The following is a 20,532-nucleotide window of genomic DNA, read 5'->3' as shown; positions in this document are numbered from 1 at the left end:
ACTGGACGCCACTGGAAAGAGTCTGGCTCTGCCTTCTTTGCACCCTTCCTCAAATATTTGTACATATTGATGAGATCCCCCTGAGCCCGCTCTTCTCCAAACAGTCCCAGCCCTACCAGCCTTTCCTTATATGACAGATGCTTTAGTCCCTTAATCAGCTTACTGGCCCTTTGCTGGACTGTCTCCAGTAGCTCTATCTTCCTTCTACTGTAGCAGAACTGGACACAGTGCATCAGGTGCAGCCACACCAGTGCTACATAGAGAGGGAGGATCACCTACCTTGACCTGCTGGCAGTACTTTGTCTAATGCTGCACAGGACACCGTTAGCCTTGTTTACCGCAAGTGTGCATTGCTGGCTTATGTTCAGCTTGCTGTCCACTGGGATCCCCAGGTCCTTTTCTGCAAAGCTACTTTCCAGCCAGTTGGCTCCCAGCGTATACAGGTACATGGGGTTATTCTTCCCTGGATGCAGCACTTTGCAGGGCACAAGGTTCCTGTCAGCCCATGTCTTTAGCCTGTCGAGGTCTCCCTGAATGGTAGCACATCCCTCTGGTGTATCAGCAACCAGCAACTCCTCCCAATTTTGTCATCAGCAAACTTGCGGAGGGTACACTCTGCCCCATCATTTCAAGTCATTAATGAAGATGCTGAACAGTATTGGATGCAGTATTGGCCCCTGGAGTACATGGCTAGTTACTGGCCCCCAACTAGATTTCATGCCATCGATCACAACCTGCTGGGTGCAGTCATTTAGCCACTCAATTTTTTATGTTTTCCTCATAATATAATTGTTTCTAAAACAGTAAATAGCTTGCCATTTGCAGTATATATGTAAGCAAAGTCTTCTGATTAACTGACATTTAGTGGTAATCATTGTACTTGATGACTGTTTCAATAAAGCCACTGGAAACTTGTAATAGTTCTGTGGAAGTTTGAGTGTAGATATAGTAGTTTTTGTTTATAGTTATTAAAAGTTTTTGGGTTTTTTCCTAGAGACTGAAGGTATGATACTACATTGTAATCTTAAAATTCAGACATAAGTCTTATTTTTCTGTACCTAGTATCTGTAGGACAATGTTTGTATTTTTCTGTAGAGTTCAGGTTAGAAACATCTCCTTAAAAGCAGTTTACTTTTAGTATACAAATAAAGTAGTTTACTTTTGCAAATAGGTAGTGACTGAGCCACATTGCCAACTTCCTGGTTTTACAGCTTCTTATTTTGAAAGTTTCATTACTGAAACCTAAAGCCAAACCTACAAATGCACACAAAAGCAGTGTTATTCAGGCAGGTAAGCATGCTATCTAGTGGAACTATGAGCGTGAGTAGAAATATGTGTATGGGAATATTGGGTTGGTTTTAGAGTTTCTGTGTTGTATTTGTCGTAGTGGAAGATGCTTTCGAGAGCTTAGGTGCCCATAAGTTCTGAAGGAAGACAGTAACTTGGGTTTTTGTGTGTAGTGTTTTTTGTTTTGTTTTTTTAGAAGTATGCTGATCACCTATCAAACTAAGTGTTGAGCTATTATTGAACTGTACCTGAAGCCTGTTTGTTTTAAAATTTATAATACCAGTAGCATTAACATGAAAGAATTGAGTTTAAGAACTTATTTAAAGTAGTGATGAAAATTTTGTGTACATAGAAAACAATTTCAGGGTGAGCAAGCAAAAATGCTTTTTAAAATCTCTTCTTTCATGAGTATTAGAAAGAAATACCTGCAATCTGTAAATTTTTTTTTTTTCCTGCTTTGTTTTCTTTAGGAAGATGGTGCTCGTCATCCTAGTTATCTGAGGTTCTCTCAATGACAAGCTAAAGCAAGAGCAACTGAAAGCTATTTCTGGAACCCTGGATATACAACTTAAATTTGTAGGAACCTTTCCAGAATGAAAACCATGTACAGTTACCTTGATAATTGCAAAAGGATGAGAGGAAAGTTATGATGGCAAAAAACAAAGAGCCACGTCCCCCATCTTATGCTGTTAGTGTTGTTGGACTGTCTGGAACTGAAAAGGATAAAGGTAATTGTGGAGTTGGAAAGTCGTGTTTGTGCAATAGATTCGTTCGTTCAAAAGCAGATGAATATTATCCTGAGCATACCTCTGTGCTTAGCACAATTGACTTTGGAGGAAGAGTTGTTAACAATGATCACTTTTTGTACTGGGGTGACGTAACACAAAGTGGTGAGGATGGAATTGAGTGCAGAATTCATGTGATTGAACAGACTGAGTTCATTGATGATCAGACTTTCTTGCCTCATCGGAGTACGAATTTACAACCATATATAAAACGTGCAGCTGCCTCCAAACTGCAGTCAGCAGAAAAATTAATGTACATTTGCACAGATCAGCTAGGCTTGGAGCAAGACTTTGAGCAAAAACAAATGCCTGAAGGGAAATTAAGCATAGATGGTTTTTTATTGTGCATTGACGTGAGCCAAGGATGCAATAGGAAGTTTGATGATCAGCTTAAATTTGTGAATAATCTCTATATCCAGCTCTCAAAATCTAAAAAACCCATAATAATAGCAGCAACGAAATGTGATGAATGTGTGGATCATTATCTGCGAGAGGTTCAGGCGTTTGCTTCAAATAAGAAGAACCTTGTGGTAGTGGAAACATCGGCAAGATTCAATGTCAATATTGAAACATGTTTTACTGCACTGGTACAAATGATGGATAAAACTCGTGGTAAACCTAAAATAATCCCCTATCTGGATGCCTATAAAACTCAAAGACAATTAGTTGTTACAGCAACAGATAAGTTTGAAAAACTCGTCCAAACTGTGAGAGACTATCATGCAACTTGGAAGACTGTTAGTAATAAACTGAAAAACCACCCTGATTACGAAGAGTATATAAATTTGGAAGGAACAAAAAAGGCCAAAAATACGTTTTCAAAACACATAGAGCAGCTTAAACAGGAACATATTAGAAAAAGAAAAGAAGAATACATTAATGCATTGCCAAGAGCTCTTAATAGTCTTCTGTCAAATCTTGATGAGATTGAACACTTGAGCTGGTCAGAAGCCTTGAAGTTAATGGAGAAAAGGCCTGACTTCCAGTCTTGTTTTGTAGTGCTTGAAAAAACACCCTGGGATGAAACTGACCATATAGATAAAGTGAATGACAGGAGGATTCCATTTGACCTTCTCACCACGCTAGAGGCAGAAAAAGTTTATCAAAACCATGTGCAGCATCTTATATCTGAAAAAAGGAGGGTTGAAATGAAGGAGAAATTCAAAAAAACTCTTGAGAAAATCCATTTCATTTCACCCGGACAGCCATGGGAAGAAGTTTTATGTTTTGTAGTGGAGGATGAAGCATTCAAATACATCACTGATGCAGACAGTAAGGAAGTGTATGGTAGGCATCAGAGGGAGATTGTTGAAAAAGCCAAAGAGGAGTTTCAGGAAATGCTTTTTGAACATTCAGAGCTGTTTTATGACCTGGATCTTAATGCAACACCAAGTTCGGATAAAATGAGTGAAATTCATGCAGTTCTGAGTGAAGAACCTAGATACAAAGCTTTACAGAAACTTGCACCTGATAGAGAATCTCTTCTGCTTAAACACATAGGATTTGTTTATCACCCAACTAAAGAAACTTGTCTCAGTGGCCAAAATTGCACGGACATTAAAGTAGAGCAGTTACTTGCCAGCAGTCTTCTGCAACTAGACCATGGCCGCTCAAATTTATACCATGATAGTGCCAACATTGATAAAGTCAATCTTTTCATTTTGGGCAAAGATGGCCTTGCACAAGAATTGGCAAATGAAATTCGGACACAATCCACTGATGATGAATATGCATTAGATGGAAAAATATATGAACTAGATCTTAGGCCAGTTGATGCAAAATCACCATACCTGTTGACTCAGTTGTGGACCTCAACCTTCAAACCACATGGGTGTTTCTGTGTGTTTAACTCTATTGAATCACTGAATTTTATTGGGGAGTGCATTGCAAAAATAAGGGCTGAAGCATCTCAAATAAGGAGAGATAAGTATATGGCCAATCTTCCATTTACATTAATACTGGCTAACCAGAGGGACAGTGTTAGCAAGAATCTACCTATTCTGAGACATCAGGGACAGCAATTGGCCAACAAATTACAATGTCCTTTTGTAGATGTGCCTGCTGGTACATATCCACGCAAATTTAATGAGACCCAAATAAAACAAGCTCTGAGGGGAGTACTGGAAGCAGTTAAACACAATTTTGATGTTGTAAGTCCAGTTCCCACCATTAAAGATCTGTCAGAAGCTGACTTAAGGATCGTCATGTGTGCCATGTGTGGTGATCCGTTTAGCGTGGATCTTATTCTTTCACCCTTCCTTGACTCTCACTCCTGTAGTGCTGCTCAGGCTGGCCAGAATAATTCTTTGATGCTTGATAAAATCATAGGTGAAAAGAGGCGTCGAATACAGATAACTATATTATCATATCATTCTTCAATTGGTGTAAGGAAAGATGAACTTGTTCATGGATATATACTAGTCTATTCTGCGAAGCGAAAGGCATCCATGGGAATGCTTCGGGCATTTCTTTCTGAAGTTCAGGATACGATTCCTGTCCAGTTAGTGGCTGTTACTGATAGCCAGGCAGACTTCTTTGAGAATGAAGCTATCAAGGAACTCATGACTGAAGGAGAACACATAGCAACAGAGATTACTGCTAAGTTTACAGCTTTATATTCATTATCTCAATATCATCGTCAAACTGAGGTTTTCACATTGTTCTTCAGTGACGTATTAGAGAAGAAAAACATGATTGAAAGTTCTTATATGTCAGACAGCACAAGGGAAACGACACATGCAAGCGAAGACGTTTTTCCAAGATCTCCCAGAGGAAGTTCCCTTGACTATAATTATCCAGATTCAGAGGATGATACTGAAGGACCGCCACCTTACAGTCCGATTGGTGATGATGTACGATTACTTCCAGCACCTAGTGACCGTTCAAAGTACCGATTGGACTTGGAAGGGAATGAGTATCCTATTCACAGTACACCACTCAATTGTCATGACCATGAACGCAACCATAAAGTGCCTCCTCCAATAAAACCGAAACCACTTGTTCCAAGAACAAATGTGAAAAAACTGGATCCTAACCTCCTGAAAACAATTGAGGCAGGTATTGGCAAAAACCCCAGGAAACAACCTTGTCGAGTGCCTGTGGCACCACCAGAAGATATAGACCAATCTGACAATTACGCTGAGCCTGTTGACACTATTTTCAAACATAAAGGCTTTGCAGATGATATCTATGCGGTTCCAGATGATAGCCAGAATCGTATTATTAAAGTTCGAAATTCAATTGTTTTAAATACCCAAGGTGAGGAAGAAAATGGGTTTTCTGATAGAATATCCAAAAGTCACGGGGAAAGAAGACCTTCAAAATACAAGTATAAGTCTAAGACTCTGTTCAGCAAGGCTAAGTCTTACTATAGGAGAACACATTCAGATGCGAGTGATGATGAGGCTTTCACCACCTCTAAAACTAAAAGAAAAGGAAGACATCGTGGAAGTGAAGAAGACCCACTTCTTTCACCTGTCGAAACATGGAAGGGTGGCATAGATAACCCTGCTATTACATCGGATCAAGAATTGGATGATAAAAAAATGAAAAAGAAAACCCACAAAGTAAAAGAAGACAAGAAGGTAGGTCAATTGATTTAAATTTTATTTACAACTTCTGGCCCATTGTAAGAAGGGAAGAGTCAAAATATGCAAGAGTTGCACCCTATTTTGGAACAGGTGCTTTAAAATTTCGGTGTAGCATTGTTTGATTTTTGCCCAGGTTTCTGCTTAACTTGCTCTGAACTGGCAAACCTGAGGGAGTGAGATGGTTTGCCTACCTAATCAGCTGTTCAATAAGTTTCAGTTTGTTTCACCTCTGTATGTACATATTCAGTCTCTCTTCCATATGATTAAGTGAAGGAAGAATTTGGTCCACAGATCCTTCTTTGTTAATCATAACTTTTTTTTTTTTTTAAAAAAAAAAAAAAAGCTGCTTTATGACTTCTTGGGTAGAACTGGTTCTTGCAGTTCTTGCAGTTCTGGCTGTTGGAATGAAGTTTAGGGCTGGTGAATGAAAGGGGTGGTTTCTTTTTAATTCTCAGTTGTCTACCTGGAACGCAGGTTCCAGAACAAGAGCACGAAAAGGAAACTTTTTATAGTGGTTTTACTGACTGCTGCATTTTCCTAGTGTGGGCAAGCAAGTAATCAAGTTGAAAGCTGTGCTACCTGTACAATTTTCTAGTCAAACAAAATAAAGGGAACAAAATGCCTGCCCAGTGTGGGTTTCCAAATAATAATGTGACATTCTACTTGAAAAATGTCTGTACTTTATTTTGATCTTTATGCTTCGAAGTTACTTATTTTTGACTTACTGTTTTAAAAATTATTATATCAAAGTAGTGTTGTGGTATAGGTCCTGGATGTATGCTCTTTATAGTTTAGATTTTAATTTTAGGCTAGCAATCATTGTCTTGCATATGGCTTTTGTTTAACATTAAATCAGGAGTGTTCCTGGTCAGTTAGATATTACCTTTCTTGTCTCAAAATAGTCAACCTTTTTGATATTGTCTTTTGTTGAACTTAGCTTTATTGTCTTTTTAGCTTAAATCTGAGAGTACTTGAATAGCATTTAAAAATGTTTTGTTCAAGTAGCCCATAGTTACATTTTACTAATGGATTAAATTCTGAATTGCACTTCCTAGTATGCAGCTGTGATTTGAATTACACATGACTGATTTAAAGGGCACTAAATTTTCTTAAGGCTTACTCATAAGCGTAGATAGTGATGTCTTGTGGGTATAAAATCATGTGGTTAATACTTTGAAGTTATTCTTTTAGGGAAACTTAAATGTTTTTGAAAACAATAATGTTTATACTTTTGACTGAAATAATCTGCTACATAGAAATTGAAATGTAGTATTCATAATCCTTCTACTGTGTCAGCTCTGTTGAGTTGACAGAAGTTCCTCTGAGTTGGATATTTATGTTTAAACTGTGTAGACCTAGTATAGTGGTGTCTTCTCTTCTGACACTGTGTCGGGAAACCCCCGGTATCTTTACCAAATCCTCCGCTTTTGGCTTTGGCCTATTGAGAGGCAGAAGTTTCAGGCTGTTCTGTTCTAAATTTTTGTAGTGGTTAATTCTCTTGAAGAGTACAAGAGCTGTTTCAGGCTTTCTTTAATGTATCTCTTTGGGTTTTAAGGTCTTGGGTGGTTTTTTTTTTTTTTTTAGTTTGCAAGTTGTGGTCAAGGGTTGATACTTCCAAATTAGTCGGAGAAGGCTTTTAATAGTAGAAGTACAAATTATTGTAATGATGGAGAAGGCGAATTTAACTTGATAGCTAATATGTTTGCAAGCATTCAAAATATCTAAGGATGTTGAGTGCTTAGTGCTTTTGCTAAGTAGTGACTTTGTGTGTTGACTTGCATTATGTTGAAGTGAGAGTAGTTCCAGTTCATGTGATGAGTCATTCTATTTTGTATTATACTCCTTTGTTTTTTTTAACTCTTGCTTTTTTTTTGCGAGAGAGATGTAGGTTTTTTAGTTTTGGAACATACTATGTTTTCCTGTGTTGTTTTAGATGAGCAGCTATCAGTATTTAATTATAAAAACTCAAAAATTATTCAAATGGTATTTTCCTTGTTGAGTGTTATTTGATCTATGTAGGGGATGTTAGTCACCATTATTTACAGATTACTTGTGGGGTTTTTTGTGATAATTTTGAACATGAAAGGGATAAATTAAACTTTTGTACTCCTTTCTGAATATTTCTTAAAACTCTTACTGATACTTTTTCTAAATTGTTTAGCTGTACATAAAGGGAACCCAAGATACACATGGAACTATTCTTGCTATAATTATAGTGATTCTGAAATACAGAAATCTTACGAACAAAATGAATTTGGAAAAACTCAACCTTGGAAGTCTGAGGTCCTCATTGTCACTGCCAAAGATTACAACTTGATCTTTTTTTTAAAAAATTTATTGTCATATTAAATCAGGTTTGTAGTATGCTGTTGCTTTTTAAAGCCCAAATAGGATGTAACATTCTTGATACACTTCTCACCTTTGTTGGTTTGAGGAGTTTGCTATGTGGTACTTCTGGGTGGGTTTCTTGTATGGTGTTGCAGAAAGCTCCTATGCACTGTCATTTGTGGTTTATGCACTTCAGTTTTCAGTTACGCAAAGCAGGTTTCATCTAGAGACAGAATATGCCTATGCAGAATTTTACATTTAGAATTTTTTAAAAAACTACATTGGGGGGGGGCATTGTTTTTGGGTTTGTCTTGTTATTTAAAGATAATGTGTTTCAAGAAAGAGACATCACCTTGCTTGAAGGATGCTCATTCTGTCCTGATGCTTTCAGACCCCAGTCTCCCTACTTGCAGGATGAAATCATATAAAGGTATGGGCACTAGGACAGTTATAGGGTGGCAGGGGATGGGTGTAGGGTGATTGTAGGATTCAGGTAAAAAATTGAAGGGAAGAAGGTAAGAACTGGATGGGTAGGAAGGAGGAGGGGAGTTTTGGCAAACAATAGAATAGGAAAAACAACAATTCCTTTTTACAACCCTGAAGTTAACAGCTGTAGTTTGATCTGTTAACACACGTGTAGCAAACTTTTTAAAAATTCAATTGTGAACACATGTTATTAAAGGCAGAAGTAAATACTCAGAATTGTTCTACTTGTTGCTATTTGGAAGCATAAATTAAAATGTTTTACCGTGGGCAGCATAGCAATGACAAATCTGTGGCAAGCAGGTAGTGTTACTTGCAAGGTCCTCTAACATTTCTTACTGCCAAAGGAAATTAAACAGTTTAAAATGGAGACCAGTTCAGTAAGTGTGCTTTGGTCTGAATTACTTGCCCATTGTTGTTGTCCCTAGTGCCCTGTTTGTGTTCTCAGATCTTATTTCTATATACTGGTAGTCAGAACTGGAAGAACCATCCTTGAGCTCGGTTTCCAATTATCAAAGAAATAATTCCTCTGAAAACTTCTATCCCCTCATTCTCACTATTCTGTAAAACTCCTCCAGAACTTCTGTTTCTTCTATATTGCTGAGGAATCGTTTTAATGTAAAATTTCCAGTTTTTACCTTTCCTGTGGTAACCTTTCTCCTGAAATGTTCTTTCCTTTTGTGATGTCTGTCACCTCCAAACGAGTGAACAGAATATGGCTGCTTCTTGACCTGAGTTTTATAATTCCCTCTAAATATAAGCTTTTGAATGAGGATGACTGAAACAATGTATAATATTGCAAAGAATGTTGTAGCAGCACAGCATAGAATCTTAATATTTGTTGATCTGTACTAGAAATGACTACCTGACACAATTGTGTGATCGCATCCAACTTTTTCTTAGCTGCAGTTATTGTCACTTTAGGAACCTTTGGCCTATTCTTGTCCACGGTAATTTCCAGCTAATGACTTCCTACTGTATAGTACAGATGGTTTATAGTATGTGCACATTATAGTATGTACACACACGTGTAGTACATACACACAGTACATGTACATGCTACATGCACATTCCAGTGCATGATTTTTCCATTAGTCTATGACTTTGCCCTTTTTGTTGTTGAATATCATCCTGTTTCTGTTACTACAGTTGTCACCGTAGTTTCCTATATGCTGCCATCAAACACCTTACTAAAGCCCAGACTCGTAAAACCAACTGATCTTGAAAGCTTTGAAATGCCTGTGGTCTGCCAATATTTGTTAAGCTATGATGTGCTTCCCCCCCACCCCCGGAGGTTTCTCTGTAAAAGTTTCTCATATGAAGAAGCGCCTAGTCCTTTCTGCTGTTATTATGCGAAGTATCTCTCAAGATTAAATGCATTTTCCGTAGTGAATTCTCCCCTATATCAACATGCTTTCTATGTTTGATTATTTGTTTCCTTACCAGTGTTGATGAACTTGGAGGAACTAAGCACAGAGTACAGTGTTCATATGCAACTCTGCCTCAGCTGTTACAGCTTTGCCAATTTAGACCTCTCCAGCTGAGATGTGCGCTCATTTATCTCCATGTCTCTCTCAAAAATTGCAAGTGGCAAATACAACTAGATGCTTATCTTAATTAGAATCTTTAACGCTGTAATACTAAGGTCTAGTATAGAACATTATTGTGTGTTGTTACATACCAGTCTCTTTAAAGCAGCAGCCTTGCAGGCCGTATAATAAATTCATTTTGTCTTCAGTTAAACTTGATTATTTTGGAGATACGGAGCAACAGAGAGACAATGCAGAAAATTTCAGGGCATGAAAGGGCAGTGAACATTCCTAGAGGATAAGGATCTTGCTGGAGGAAGCTCTCTTAACATCTCAGACAGGAGGGTTCTCTCCATGTGTGTGCAGTAACCCTAAAGTTGCAAGAGTCATGCAGTTTATGCATTGGTATGTAAGGCCCGAACCACAGTGCTCCTTAGCATTTCATTGTTCTCACCATGTTCTCCTGTGTAAACAAGCTTGGCTGAAATATTTTTGAAGTTATTTATCAATTATTAGTGATTTATCTATTATTATTACTACTTTAAATAATTGCAAGTTATTTTTGACCCTTGTCTTAATTTAGTAATTCCCTGTACAGCAGGAAGCCTGCCCTGATTTGGAAACTTGTAGCTGTTCCATGTAGTTACAATTAATACCCTTATTATTTATCTCTACTGTGGAATTGATGAGTACTACAAATTTACCCATCTAATTTAGAGCTCTTACCTTTGTGAACACTTTGAGATATGTTGAGTGTCTAATTTAGGCTGTATTTTTTTCCCCCCTTATAAAGTATGGTTGTACCAGGCTTTATCCTCCCCAGCATATCAAGAACAGGAAACATCCTGAGTGAATTTCTGCAAAGGGAAAGGCAGTCTCATTTTGAAATAAATTCTGCAGGCTTCTTGCCTTGTTGTGGAAGAATTATTTTGTTAATACATTTGTGAAAGTAGGAATAAGATTTATATGAATATCTTTTTTTCTTTGTATGGAAGAAGTTATTTGAAGTACTTTTTAAAAAAAAATCCGAACTACAGAGATGTTGTAAACAACATAGTAAATTAACTGACGAGTGGTAATTTTTTGACATGCCATTGTTGAAAGTTATTAAATTTGAAAAAGTTTCACTATTTTTGTTCTTTGACCAATACTCAATAGTTTTAGGTCTGATTTTATTTTTTTTTTTTTGTGACTGGAGTTTCCAACTGTGGAGTTAAATCACATCTGAAAAACAGCACTTTAAAACATTATACCCTGTAACCTTGTGTGCAAACAACATTTGTTGTTTCCAAAGAAGATTGTGAATTACATTCTTTCTGTTTTCCTTTATATCAAGATGATTGTCAGATGCCTTTTAATTTAATCTGAAGTATTTTTATTTAATCTCAGTATTTCGGCAAGAAAAATCCACTAGTACCTAGATGAATTCTCACATACCTTACTCTGACTTGTTTTAGAACATGATGTAAGTAGTCCAGGTTTGACATCTATTCTATGTTTAAACTTGTTTGTGCTCATTACAATTTCAAAACTCCATGAAATTTTGTGTTGAAACTATTACTGAAATAATGTCATGGAACTGTATAGCCCATGTGTGTTGATCTCAGTTTTAATAAGACTGTGGTAAACATGTGACAAGTGGGAAATCAGCTTACATTTTTCGTTCAGCTTTCTTGTGTAAATTCAACGGTTGACTTAGCAAAGTACTGTCTAGTTCAGACTGGAATCAGACTGGAATGTGCAATGGTTTGTTTCTTTTTTTTTTCCTGAGGACTATAGGAAATACTGAAATCTGTACTTTCAGTTTTAATCTGTTCAAATTTATCACTCTTAAAATGCATATTTGGAGCCATATGCCTTCTTGAGCCTTTGTAGTTTAAAACTTAGTGTAACAAGCTGGAACTCTAAAAATGGCAGAAGGCATGAGGGGAAGAAAGAGAGCATTTTAGGGACCATCATCTGCATTATTCATATGTCATATAGTTTCTGACAAGCTAGCCATGAATTAGCGATTACAAATACTTTATTAAGCCTATAAAATGAAGGCTGTTCATGGTGCGTGATTTTATGAAGTCTTTTAATATTCCCCAAAATACTGACTTTGCCCTCAATGACCCTAGTGCTGACTGCACAGGAAGCAGGCAGAAAATTTTCTTTGCATTAAAAGTAGTAGTGAAGTTTGTGAGAGGTAGAGAAGTGGCTGAATCTCCCCTTTGATAAATAAATTATGATGGTAGTTCTTGGTGGGATGGAAGTGAGAGAAGAAAAAAGGGGAGCCCCTCTTGAACAGAAAGGACTTGCTAGACTAAGCAGCCCATCCATATAGGGGTTCGAGAGAGAGGTTTGGGAAGTTTATTAGTTTTCTAAGTTAATTTTAAAAGGTTGTATTTAAGTGTCTTGTACGCTCAAGATGCATTGGCCTAGTTTCTCTCTAGAAGATGAGTGCTGCGTAGCTGCTTCCCTGGTACCTACAGCCAAGAGGGTTAATCTTGAGTATACTTCAAATCTACATTTTCATGGTTTTATGCTTTTTATAATAATATTTCTGGTTTTGAAACCAAGAAGTGGATACTGTGCTGCACTAGAATACATGTTTTCATGTTTACATTGTCTTTTATTAAGAGGACTTCAGCTAATCTTTTGCAACACACATTTCGGTGATTAAACTGCTGTAACTAAAGCAATATTTACAGAATCACAGAATCATTAAGGTCGGAAAAGACCTTTAATATCATCAAGTCCAACCATCAACCCAACACCATCATGCCCACTAAACCATATCCTGAAGTGCCACATCCACATATTTTTTTGAATACTTCCAGTGATGGTGACTCCACCACCTCCCTGGGCAGCCTGTTCCAATGTTTGACCACTCTCTCAGTAAAGAAATTTTTCCTAATATCTAGTCTAAACTACCCCTTGCGCAACATGAGGCCATTTCCTCTCGTCCTATTGCTAGTTACTTGGGAGAAGAGACCAACACCCTCGTCGCCACAACCCCCTTTCAGGTAGTTGTAGAGAGCGATGGGGTCTCCCCTCAGCCTCCTCTTCTCCAGACTACACAACCCCAGTTCCCTGAGTCGCCCCTTATAAGACTTGTGTTCCAGACTCCTCACCAGCTTTGTTGACTTTCTTTGGACACACTCCAGCAAGCTCAGTGTCCTTCTTGTAGTGAGGGGCCCAAAACTGAACACAGTATTTGAGATGCAAGGTAAATGTTGCAGGTAAATGTTTTTCGTATCAGCAACGCAAGGCAAGTTTGGGATTCTCAGAGTTAAAATGCTTTCCTGCCCAAATACATACGGATTAGCTGGAGGTTTGGCATTGATGTCTGTTAGGGTATGAGGAGAAGTTGTCTTTGGCAAGAAGCAAATGGTGAAACCCATGTTGGAAAGCTCAACATTAGTGCAGCAACCAATCATATATTAAAAAAAAAATTGTATGAAGACTAAGCATTTCGGCATTTATGATGTCGGGCTTGAAAATATGAAACAGTGGTATGTGAAGCAGTGAGCTTTTTGCTAGGATAAACAAAGCTTTTGTGCTGATTCTTGTCATCTTCAACATAGTGCCTATTAGTCCTTTATTATGGTGTAGAAGCAGCATACAAAATTGTTTTTGTGCCTGGATTAGTGCTCGCTGTATGCAGTATTAGGTGACTGCTGTATTTTGAGGATTAGGTGTATTGGGCAGAGTTGTTGAACTAAAAATATCTGTGGCAAAAATCATACTCTCTCCACCAAGATCTAGGAATTTAGAAATGATTCACCTTTTTCAGGTGCTGTTTAACTAAATGAATAATGTTATGTTTAACAGTGTTTTTGTTTAAATATTGTTTCATTAGAGAACTTGAAAAACTTAATTTTACACAGATAAATTTATGATAGTCATTATCTTTACTAGCAGATTTAAAAGTTCTGTGACTGACAGATCAGAAAAGCTATTATTTTCTCAGAGTGGGGAACGGGGATTAAAAAAATGCTTTCACTAAAGCTTATTTTTGTTAGAAATAAGACCTGTATTTTTTTTCTTAAGTCAGTTGATCTTTTGACAAAGATCAGGTCTTTTGCACAGTAACAAGCCTTTTCGTTCAGAGCAAGTTCTCTGCTTAAGAAGTCTAGACATGAGACTTGAGGAAAGAATGGAAGTCTCAAATCAGGAAATAACATGGTACATTTTTAATACCTTCAAGATTTGTTGTTAATTTGCAGAATTTTTTTTTTTTTTTTTGAAGATCATGCAGATAGTGTTCTTCTTCCAGGAAGATTGGAGAGTTTACCCACTCACATGTCCCAAAAGAAAGAGAAATCATAAAAGAGATATTTTAATAAATATTGGACAGGAGGGAGACAAAATACATAATGATACATAATGGAAAATAGCTGATAAAATTATTGTTGTAACTGTCAGCCTTGTGAAATCCTAATTCTATGTCTATGGAATAGTGCTGCAATGATCATCTCTTCTCCTGTTCTGTACTTCTAGATCAGTTTGAAAAGGGCTTCAGGATTGTTTTCTTTTCTTATTCTTGTATTCTTTTATTATTCTTTAAATTCTTTAGACAAATTCTCATGTTCCAAACTGGAGATTAAACTGATTGTTTCAGGTAGACATTTCACCTAAGAAACGTTTCTGCTTTTTTGAGTATATAATGTCATACTTGATATCTCAATCTCTTACAACCCTTCTTCTAAATGCAGGACAATTATTAGAGAAACACATTCTTTATTCTGGCTTTGCAGGCATATTTGATATTTCATACTGTTTCCAAGTATTCTACACAGACAATAATATTAATTACTACTATAACTGTAATTAAAAATTCTGTCAAGTCCTAGTTTATCATTCCTCTAGTTTGGCTACTTTCCACTCACACCAACAAAATTTGTTTATATTTTATTATGCTTTGCTAATACTATGTCTTAATCAGAGACGTACACAGTCTTTTTCTAATCTGCTGAGTCTGAAATACACAGTCTGAGTGTCACTCCATTAATTCTAAGGTGGTGGGGATATGCACTGAACATATTTTTTTTTCTTGGGGAAAAAATTAAATTTGTTTTTGCTTTTTTCAGTTTGTTAATGTATGTATCCCTAAAATGATCTTTCATTCAACATTTGACAAAGATGTTTTCACTGAGTTTTACCTGTTCTTGAGCTTCAGCATGTCCCCTCCAGCTGCCTTTCATCAGAACTGGATACATTTGTTGCCTAAATAAATAAGATTTTGCTACTAAAGAGAAAATGGCCAATGAACTAGTTTGAATACTTGCAGACTTCAAAGCAGGGGACTGTTGCAGTGAGGATGAAAAACCTGTTTCTAATCTGAAGGCACATACTGGTTGAACCATCAGTATCTTATCCAACATGAATAAAAGTTATGCAAACAGTTGACAGTTGAAAAGAATGCTTTCAGATATTGTTTGCTTTAGTCATGAAAGTTTATCCTAAGCTTTTTTCTAAACTTCTTATAAAATTTGGGGAGAAATTAATTGCTGGAGAGCAATTTCTTTCTAATGTTTTGAAGAACTCTCTAATAAATGTTCCTTCCTTCTAAATTGTAAGTGCTGAACCTTTTATAGAAATCCCAAACTTGAAAGATAAGCCTAATTTTTTGTTAGCCTTCTCGTTACCATGGTCAGTCATGGGTGACTGATTTCAAGAAACACAAGCTGTCTTACAAAGAGACATCCCTCATAAAAAGCCTTACTTTTTTAATTAGGTTATTGAAAAGCTTTGATTAACGGTTGTGTGGTTTTTTTTTTAATCAAGTATTGGAGGAGTTCCACAGACACTGTAGGGTGATGGTTGGAGAAATGTTCTTCAGGCTGTAGTTTCGACTTCCCCCCATAGAGTTTAACTTCCGCTCTAATTCTCAGTGGGCAAGTCAATCACAAATATATACCTTTCTAACTTGAAATTCTAGGCAGTCTGTAAGGACTTATTAAGTAAATTTGATGGTACAAAAGTCTAGAAATTAACCCATTTTTTTACACAAAAGAGGTCAAAATTAAAGACTTTTCTAGACGTGAAGCGTAGAAATGAGACGTGTTTTGTCTTAATAGTTAATTGAGATGTCGTGTTATTATAAATTATAAAATTCTAGAAACCTTGATATTAAATTTAAATATGGATGTTGTGTTTTTTGTTTTATTTTGTACTATTAGTTGCTGGCTGAAGAGCTTTTTATGAAAATGTAACTGCTTTTAACTAACTTCTTACGTATATAAACTTAAAGATAAAATGCTGGATTTTAATGGTGATATTCATTCAGTTTCCGCATTCAGTTGCCACTGTACAGCCAATTGATTGACCACTTTATATGGCCATCTCTGAATACTTTCGTCAACATTCAGAGATGAAACATGGTATCTGATCCAATACAGTTCTTGTAATCATCCAAAGGTGATTTATCAGTTGAACTGACAAAAGTCCCTCTCAGTGGAGGAAAAAAAAAATCAAAACAAGCAAGAAAACTCCATATGAAACTCATCGTCTTACTAGATTTCGTTGTGTGTAAACCTCCTTTTGGCTAAAATCCTGTGCCTGTAACAAAACAGTCATGCTTAATAGGAGTGCCTCAAACTCTAACCCGGAGATTGATTGCTATACATTCTGCATCATCATGTTTCTAGCATAGTTGCAATATATAGAATACACTAAATTTTTTTTGTGATGTGATGCTTCACAGTCTTATCCTTAAAAATTCTATAGAGGTGTGGTTCAAATGTGATTCATGTAGAATCCTTCGAGTCGTGCTGAAAGTTAGTGTGTAAAGACTTGCAATAGCACTCTAATCAAGTGGCGTGTTTATTTTTGTTCCTAGAGTATCTCAATTACTGGTGCATTGGGTCATCCTGGTCCTAATGTGATACAAAAATGATGAAATCTATTGGAAGTTATTGGAGTGCTTTGTATCTAATGTGTGCTATCTTAACAGTAAACTTATTTTTATTCAGTTTCCCATAGAGGAATTTTAATGTCTGATAGGTGTGTGATCTGTTTGTTTTTACGAAATGGTTGCAATATGAGTTAGTTAAAATATTACTTGAATATTACTTAAATAACTCTGTTTTGTTGTAGCCGAAAAAGAAAACTAAGACATTCAATCCTCCAATCCGTAGAAACTGGGAAAGTAATTACTTTGGGATGCCCCTACAGGATCTGGTTACAACTGAGAAACCGATACCTCTGTTTGTTGAAAAATGTGTGCAATTCATTGAAGATACAGGTAAGATAGGAGGAAAGACTTTCCCACTTTGCATAATGAGTAAAGCCTCTCATTTCCTCTTTTAAAGTACTTTTAGAGTTTTATCCTAGAAATAAATAATTATGGGAAAAGCACATTTTACAAGTAGAATATGTTCTCTAAATTGTATGCTTAATATGTGATGGTCTTTTGTCTTTATTTACACAAATGTTTAATTTCTTTTTGACAAAATATTTGAAATTTAACATTTGTTTCCTATATTTTAAAAAACTGATATCACTTTCTAATGCCAAATGACTTGTAACCCAATGGCACTCCAGTCTTACGTATCTCACTGTTGCCACTGTATTTTACTTTATATATAAAAAAGCTCTGAAATCCATTTTTTCCAGTTGCAGAAAACAGGTACTTGGTACGGCTTAATTAGTCAGCTTGCTTGCTTTATTCTGGTAAATCTAGTTTTGCATTTTAACTTGTTACAGATGGTAATATTTTCTAAATACTGTGTGATTCTATGTGAAAAATGTTAAGCAATTTGTTTAACTTGCAGATTTCAGTTTACTGTAAAATATTAACATATATGTGTTTGCACTAGGGCAAAATTTCACAGTATGGTTTTTGATCTCTCCTTTCTTCCTGGCTTCCTGATTGTGTGTTTTGTCTCGTACTGCTTTCAGCCTGTTTACTGTGTGACCATGAGGCAAGTAGGACGATCTTGCTGGTCCAACAGAAGACTACATTTGGGAGGGGGGAGTTGTTTTGAGGTTTGGGAATGACCTGTACCTGGGGTTTGTTTGGGTTTTTTTCTTTTTTGTTTTTAAAGATGGCAAGCACCAGTTTTCTGCTAGTGTGTAGATCTTGCTTGCTCTGAAGTTGCTGTATTGCTATATTTGAACCAAATGAAAGTATGAGACTGACTGGAGATGAAACATGAGCAGGACCATATTTTGATGGGTGTCTGCAGTTTGATATTGCTTACCATAAAGTAAAACAGCACCTTTTTTCAACATTTTCTTAGTTCTGTAGTAAAATTTTGGCTGTAAGATGACAGTACCGTTTTCGCAAGAGGAAAACTGAAGGGTTTTCTTTCTTAAACTAAAATTCCGGTTTACTGCCATCTGTAAGAGTAGTGTTTCCAGAAGAACTACTACAGATGGTGAGCCTAATAGCTGTTTTTGAAGACTTATATGCTGCATTATTACAATCAGAAAAATTAGGTGAAACCTCAGGCACTGATTTTTCTGGAGTCAGAGATGTAAATATAAATCTGTGTTTAACCTTCATCTCCTATTGATTCCTTGCCTAAAGGTAAGAGCTGTATTTTCCTCGCTTTTGCTTTTCCCACCTCACGTGGGAAAAAATGGAGGAGGAAGAAGGGCAAGGATTAACAGGGTGGTATAGACAGTTTAATACCCATTTTGTGTTTGCGATTGTATGTAGCAAAAAACCCCAAAAACCAAAAATAAACAAAACACCCCCAACAAAAACCGCAAAAAACAAAACACCATAGTTTTATGGGTGAATCACTGTCTGAATTTGTGTTCTTTAAAAATGTCTACATACAGCTACTATATATAGCTATATAAAACATTCACTAGTAATGAAGACCAAATGACTTTTTGAAGAACGTAGAATCTAGAAGTAATATCTTAAATTTGAGCATGTTTATCTTTGTAAGAATACTTTCAAACACCAAAATTATGAATCCAGATCTAAAGAACATTGTATTTGCTTAAAAGTAATGTTGCCTGCTGTCTGTTTACCTCAAAAGAAAGTCTAGTGTTTCTCCCAAAAGATTTTCACCATCCTGTGGGGTGAGAGAGAGAACTATAATAGTGCGGGAACATGATTTTTTGTCTTTTTTTCCTCATAGTCATCAAATAATTTAGGTACACAAAAGATTTAATACTTTTATTCTCCTCTAATGGCCTGTCTTTGAAGGATAAGATGTTTAGTTAAGCTGCTGATGTGCTCAAAATGTGAGGGCCTCCTCAAAAGTGGTGACTTGGGAGGTACTACTTTTCCTTTAGGTGGTTCAGTATATGTTGGTTCATCCTGGGACACTGCTGTGCAGCTATCGAAGGCTGGAGAATTTTGATTCTGGCCATACATGTAAGCTGGACAAACATTGTGCCATCTGCACACTTTGTGGCTGTGAAGACAGTAGTTGCCTGCTGTTTCTGTTAAGCACTTGGTAAAGATGGAACAAAACCTCTACTTTTGATCTGTATTACAATTTTCTTTTTCCTACTCTGGATCCTGTGTAAGTAGCTTTAGTTGTTCTTTTCAACTTCCATATTTGGCTGTGGGAGTTTTATTGTTTGTGTGTATTATTTTTATATTGGGCTAATATTCTGTAGGCATTTGAGTTTCAAGCAGTGTTCTGATAGAACATATTTTTTGCCTTTGAGAGGAAGATGTTCACTAGCATTGCCTTCAAATCCTGTACTGAGATAGATTCACATCACTGACTTTGAGACTGTCTGAGAGAAAATTCCACAAATAAAGTTTTGGATATGATCAGTCTGCAGAATGCAGTCGTTTCCAACTCTTCTTGAACGAGGCTGATCAGTATATTTCTCTTACAGTGGATATATTTGTTTAACTTTTCCCTTTAAGGTATATTCATGGAGTTCAGTTCCTTCCCTTTGTATTACCACATGTAATTTGCCTTTGGCTGAATTGCATTTTTTTGTGAAGATATGATTAATCACAAATTGAAGGGGTAATCTTAATTTTTAATGTTCCCTATCTCTGCCTCATGAAATTATACAAGGCTGTGCTTCATACCCACTCATCTAAATTGTGACCGAGGTTAGAAAGTATGCGGTGTGAAAACCAGTTTTCTCTGCTTTGTTTTGGATGCTTATATGAGAAGAGAATGTCAGAAAGTGTCTTTGAAGATTCTTGCTGCACCATAAACCTTAAAAGAATTGAGCCCATGCAGAAAATACCATAAGATTTTTGTTACCATACTGTTCTGGAATATCCTTATTAAAAAAAAAAAAAAGAAAAAAAGGTGTGCATCAGTAGATGAGGGACAGTTTAGAAAAAATAAAGTAAATCCAGGAGCTGAAAAGTTCAGCAAAATTTTCTTTTGAAGGAACCATATGGAACCCGTCAGGGTAAAGGGAGATCTGGTAGAGAGAAGGGATCCTAAGTCAGGGCCTACAGAGGTAGGTATTTTCGGTGTGTTCCTGTTAAGTTCGATATTTTCCAAGAAGAAGTTTTATTCTGAACTGCTTTAGCTTTATGCAATCAACTAATTTCTTTTTTTGAAAGATAATGTAGGGCTTGAATCCCTTTGGAATCTTTTTGAT

At 36.5% G+C, this 20,532-nt stretch overlaps 1 protein-coding gene across 2 annotated transcripts in view; it reads left to right on the top strand.

Moving 5' to 3' along the window:
- Positions 1-1,289: 1,289 nt before the first annotated feature.
- Positions 1,290-20,532, top strand: part of ARHGAP5 (Rho GTPase activating protein 5) — a gene marked incomplete at its 3' end in the record, with an annotated part of 35,907 nt that continues 16,664 nt past the window's right edge. The window contains exons 1-2 of one of the 2 annotated variants that reach the window (XM_082000809.1): positions 1,290-5,656; positions 17,089-17,233. In XM_082000809.1, the coding sequence (XP_081856935.1) occupies positions 1,934-5,656; positions 17,089-17,233 (3,868 nt within the window). In that variant the 5' untranslated portion in view covers positions 1,290-1,933. Of the gene's footprint in view, positions 5,657-17,085; positions 17,234-20,532 lie in introns of both variants that reach the window. The other variant, XM_082000808.1, reaches the window with a different exon arrangement.

Source organism: Phaethon aethereus, assembly GCF_964289735.1.
Source record: "Phaethon aethereus genome assembly, chromosome: 5".
NCBI lineage: Eukaryota > Metazoa > Chordata > Aves > Phaethontiformes > Phaethontidae > Phaethon > Phaethon aethereus.
Note: the sequence above shows the minus strand (reverse complement) of the source record. Positions and strands in the feature narration are given on the sequence as shown.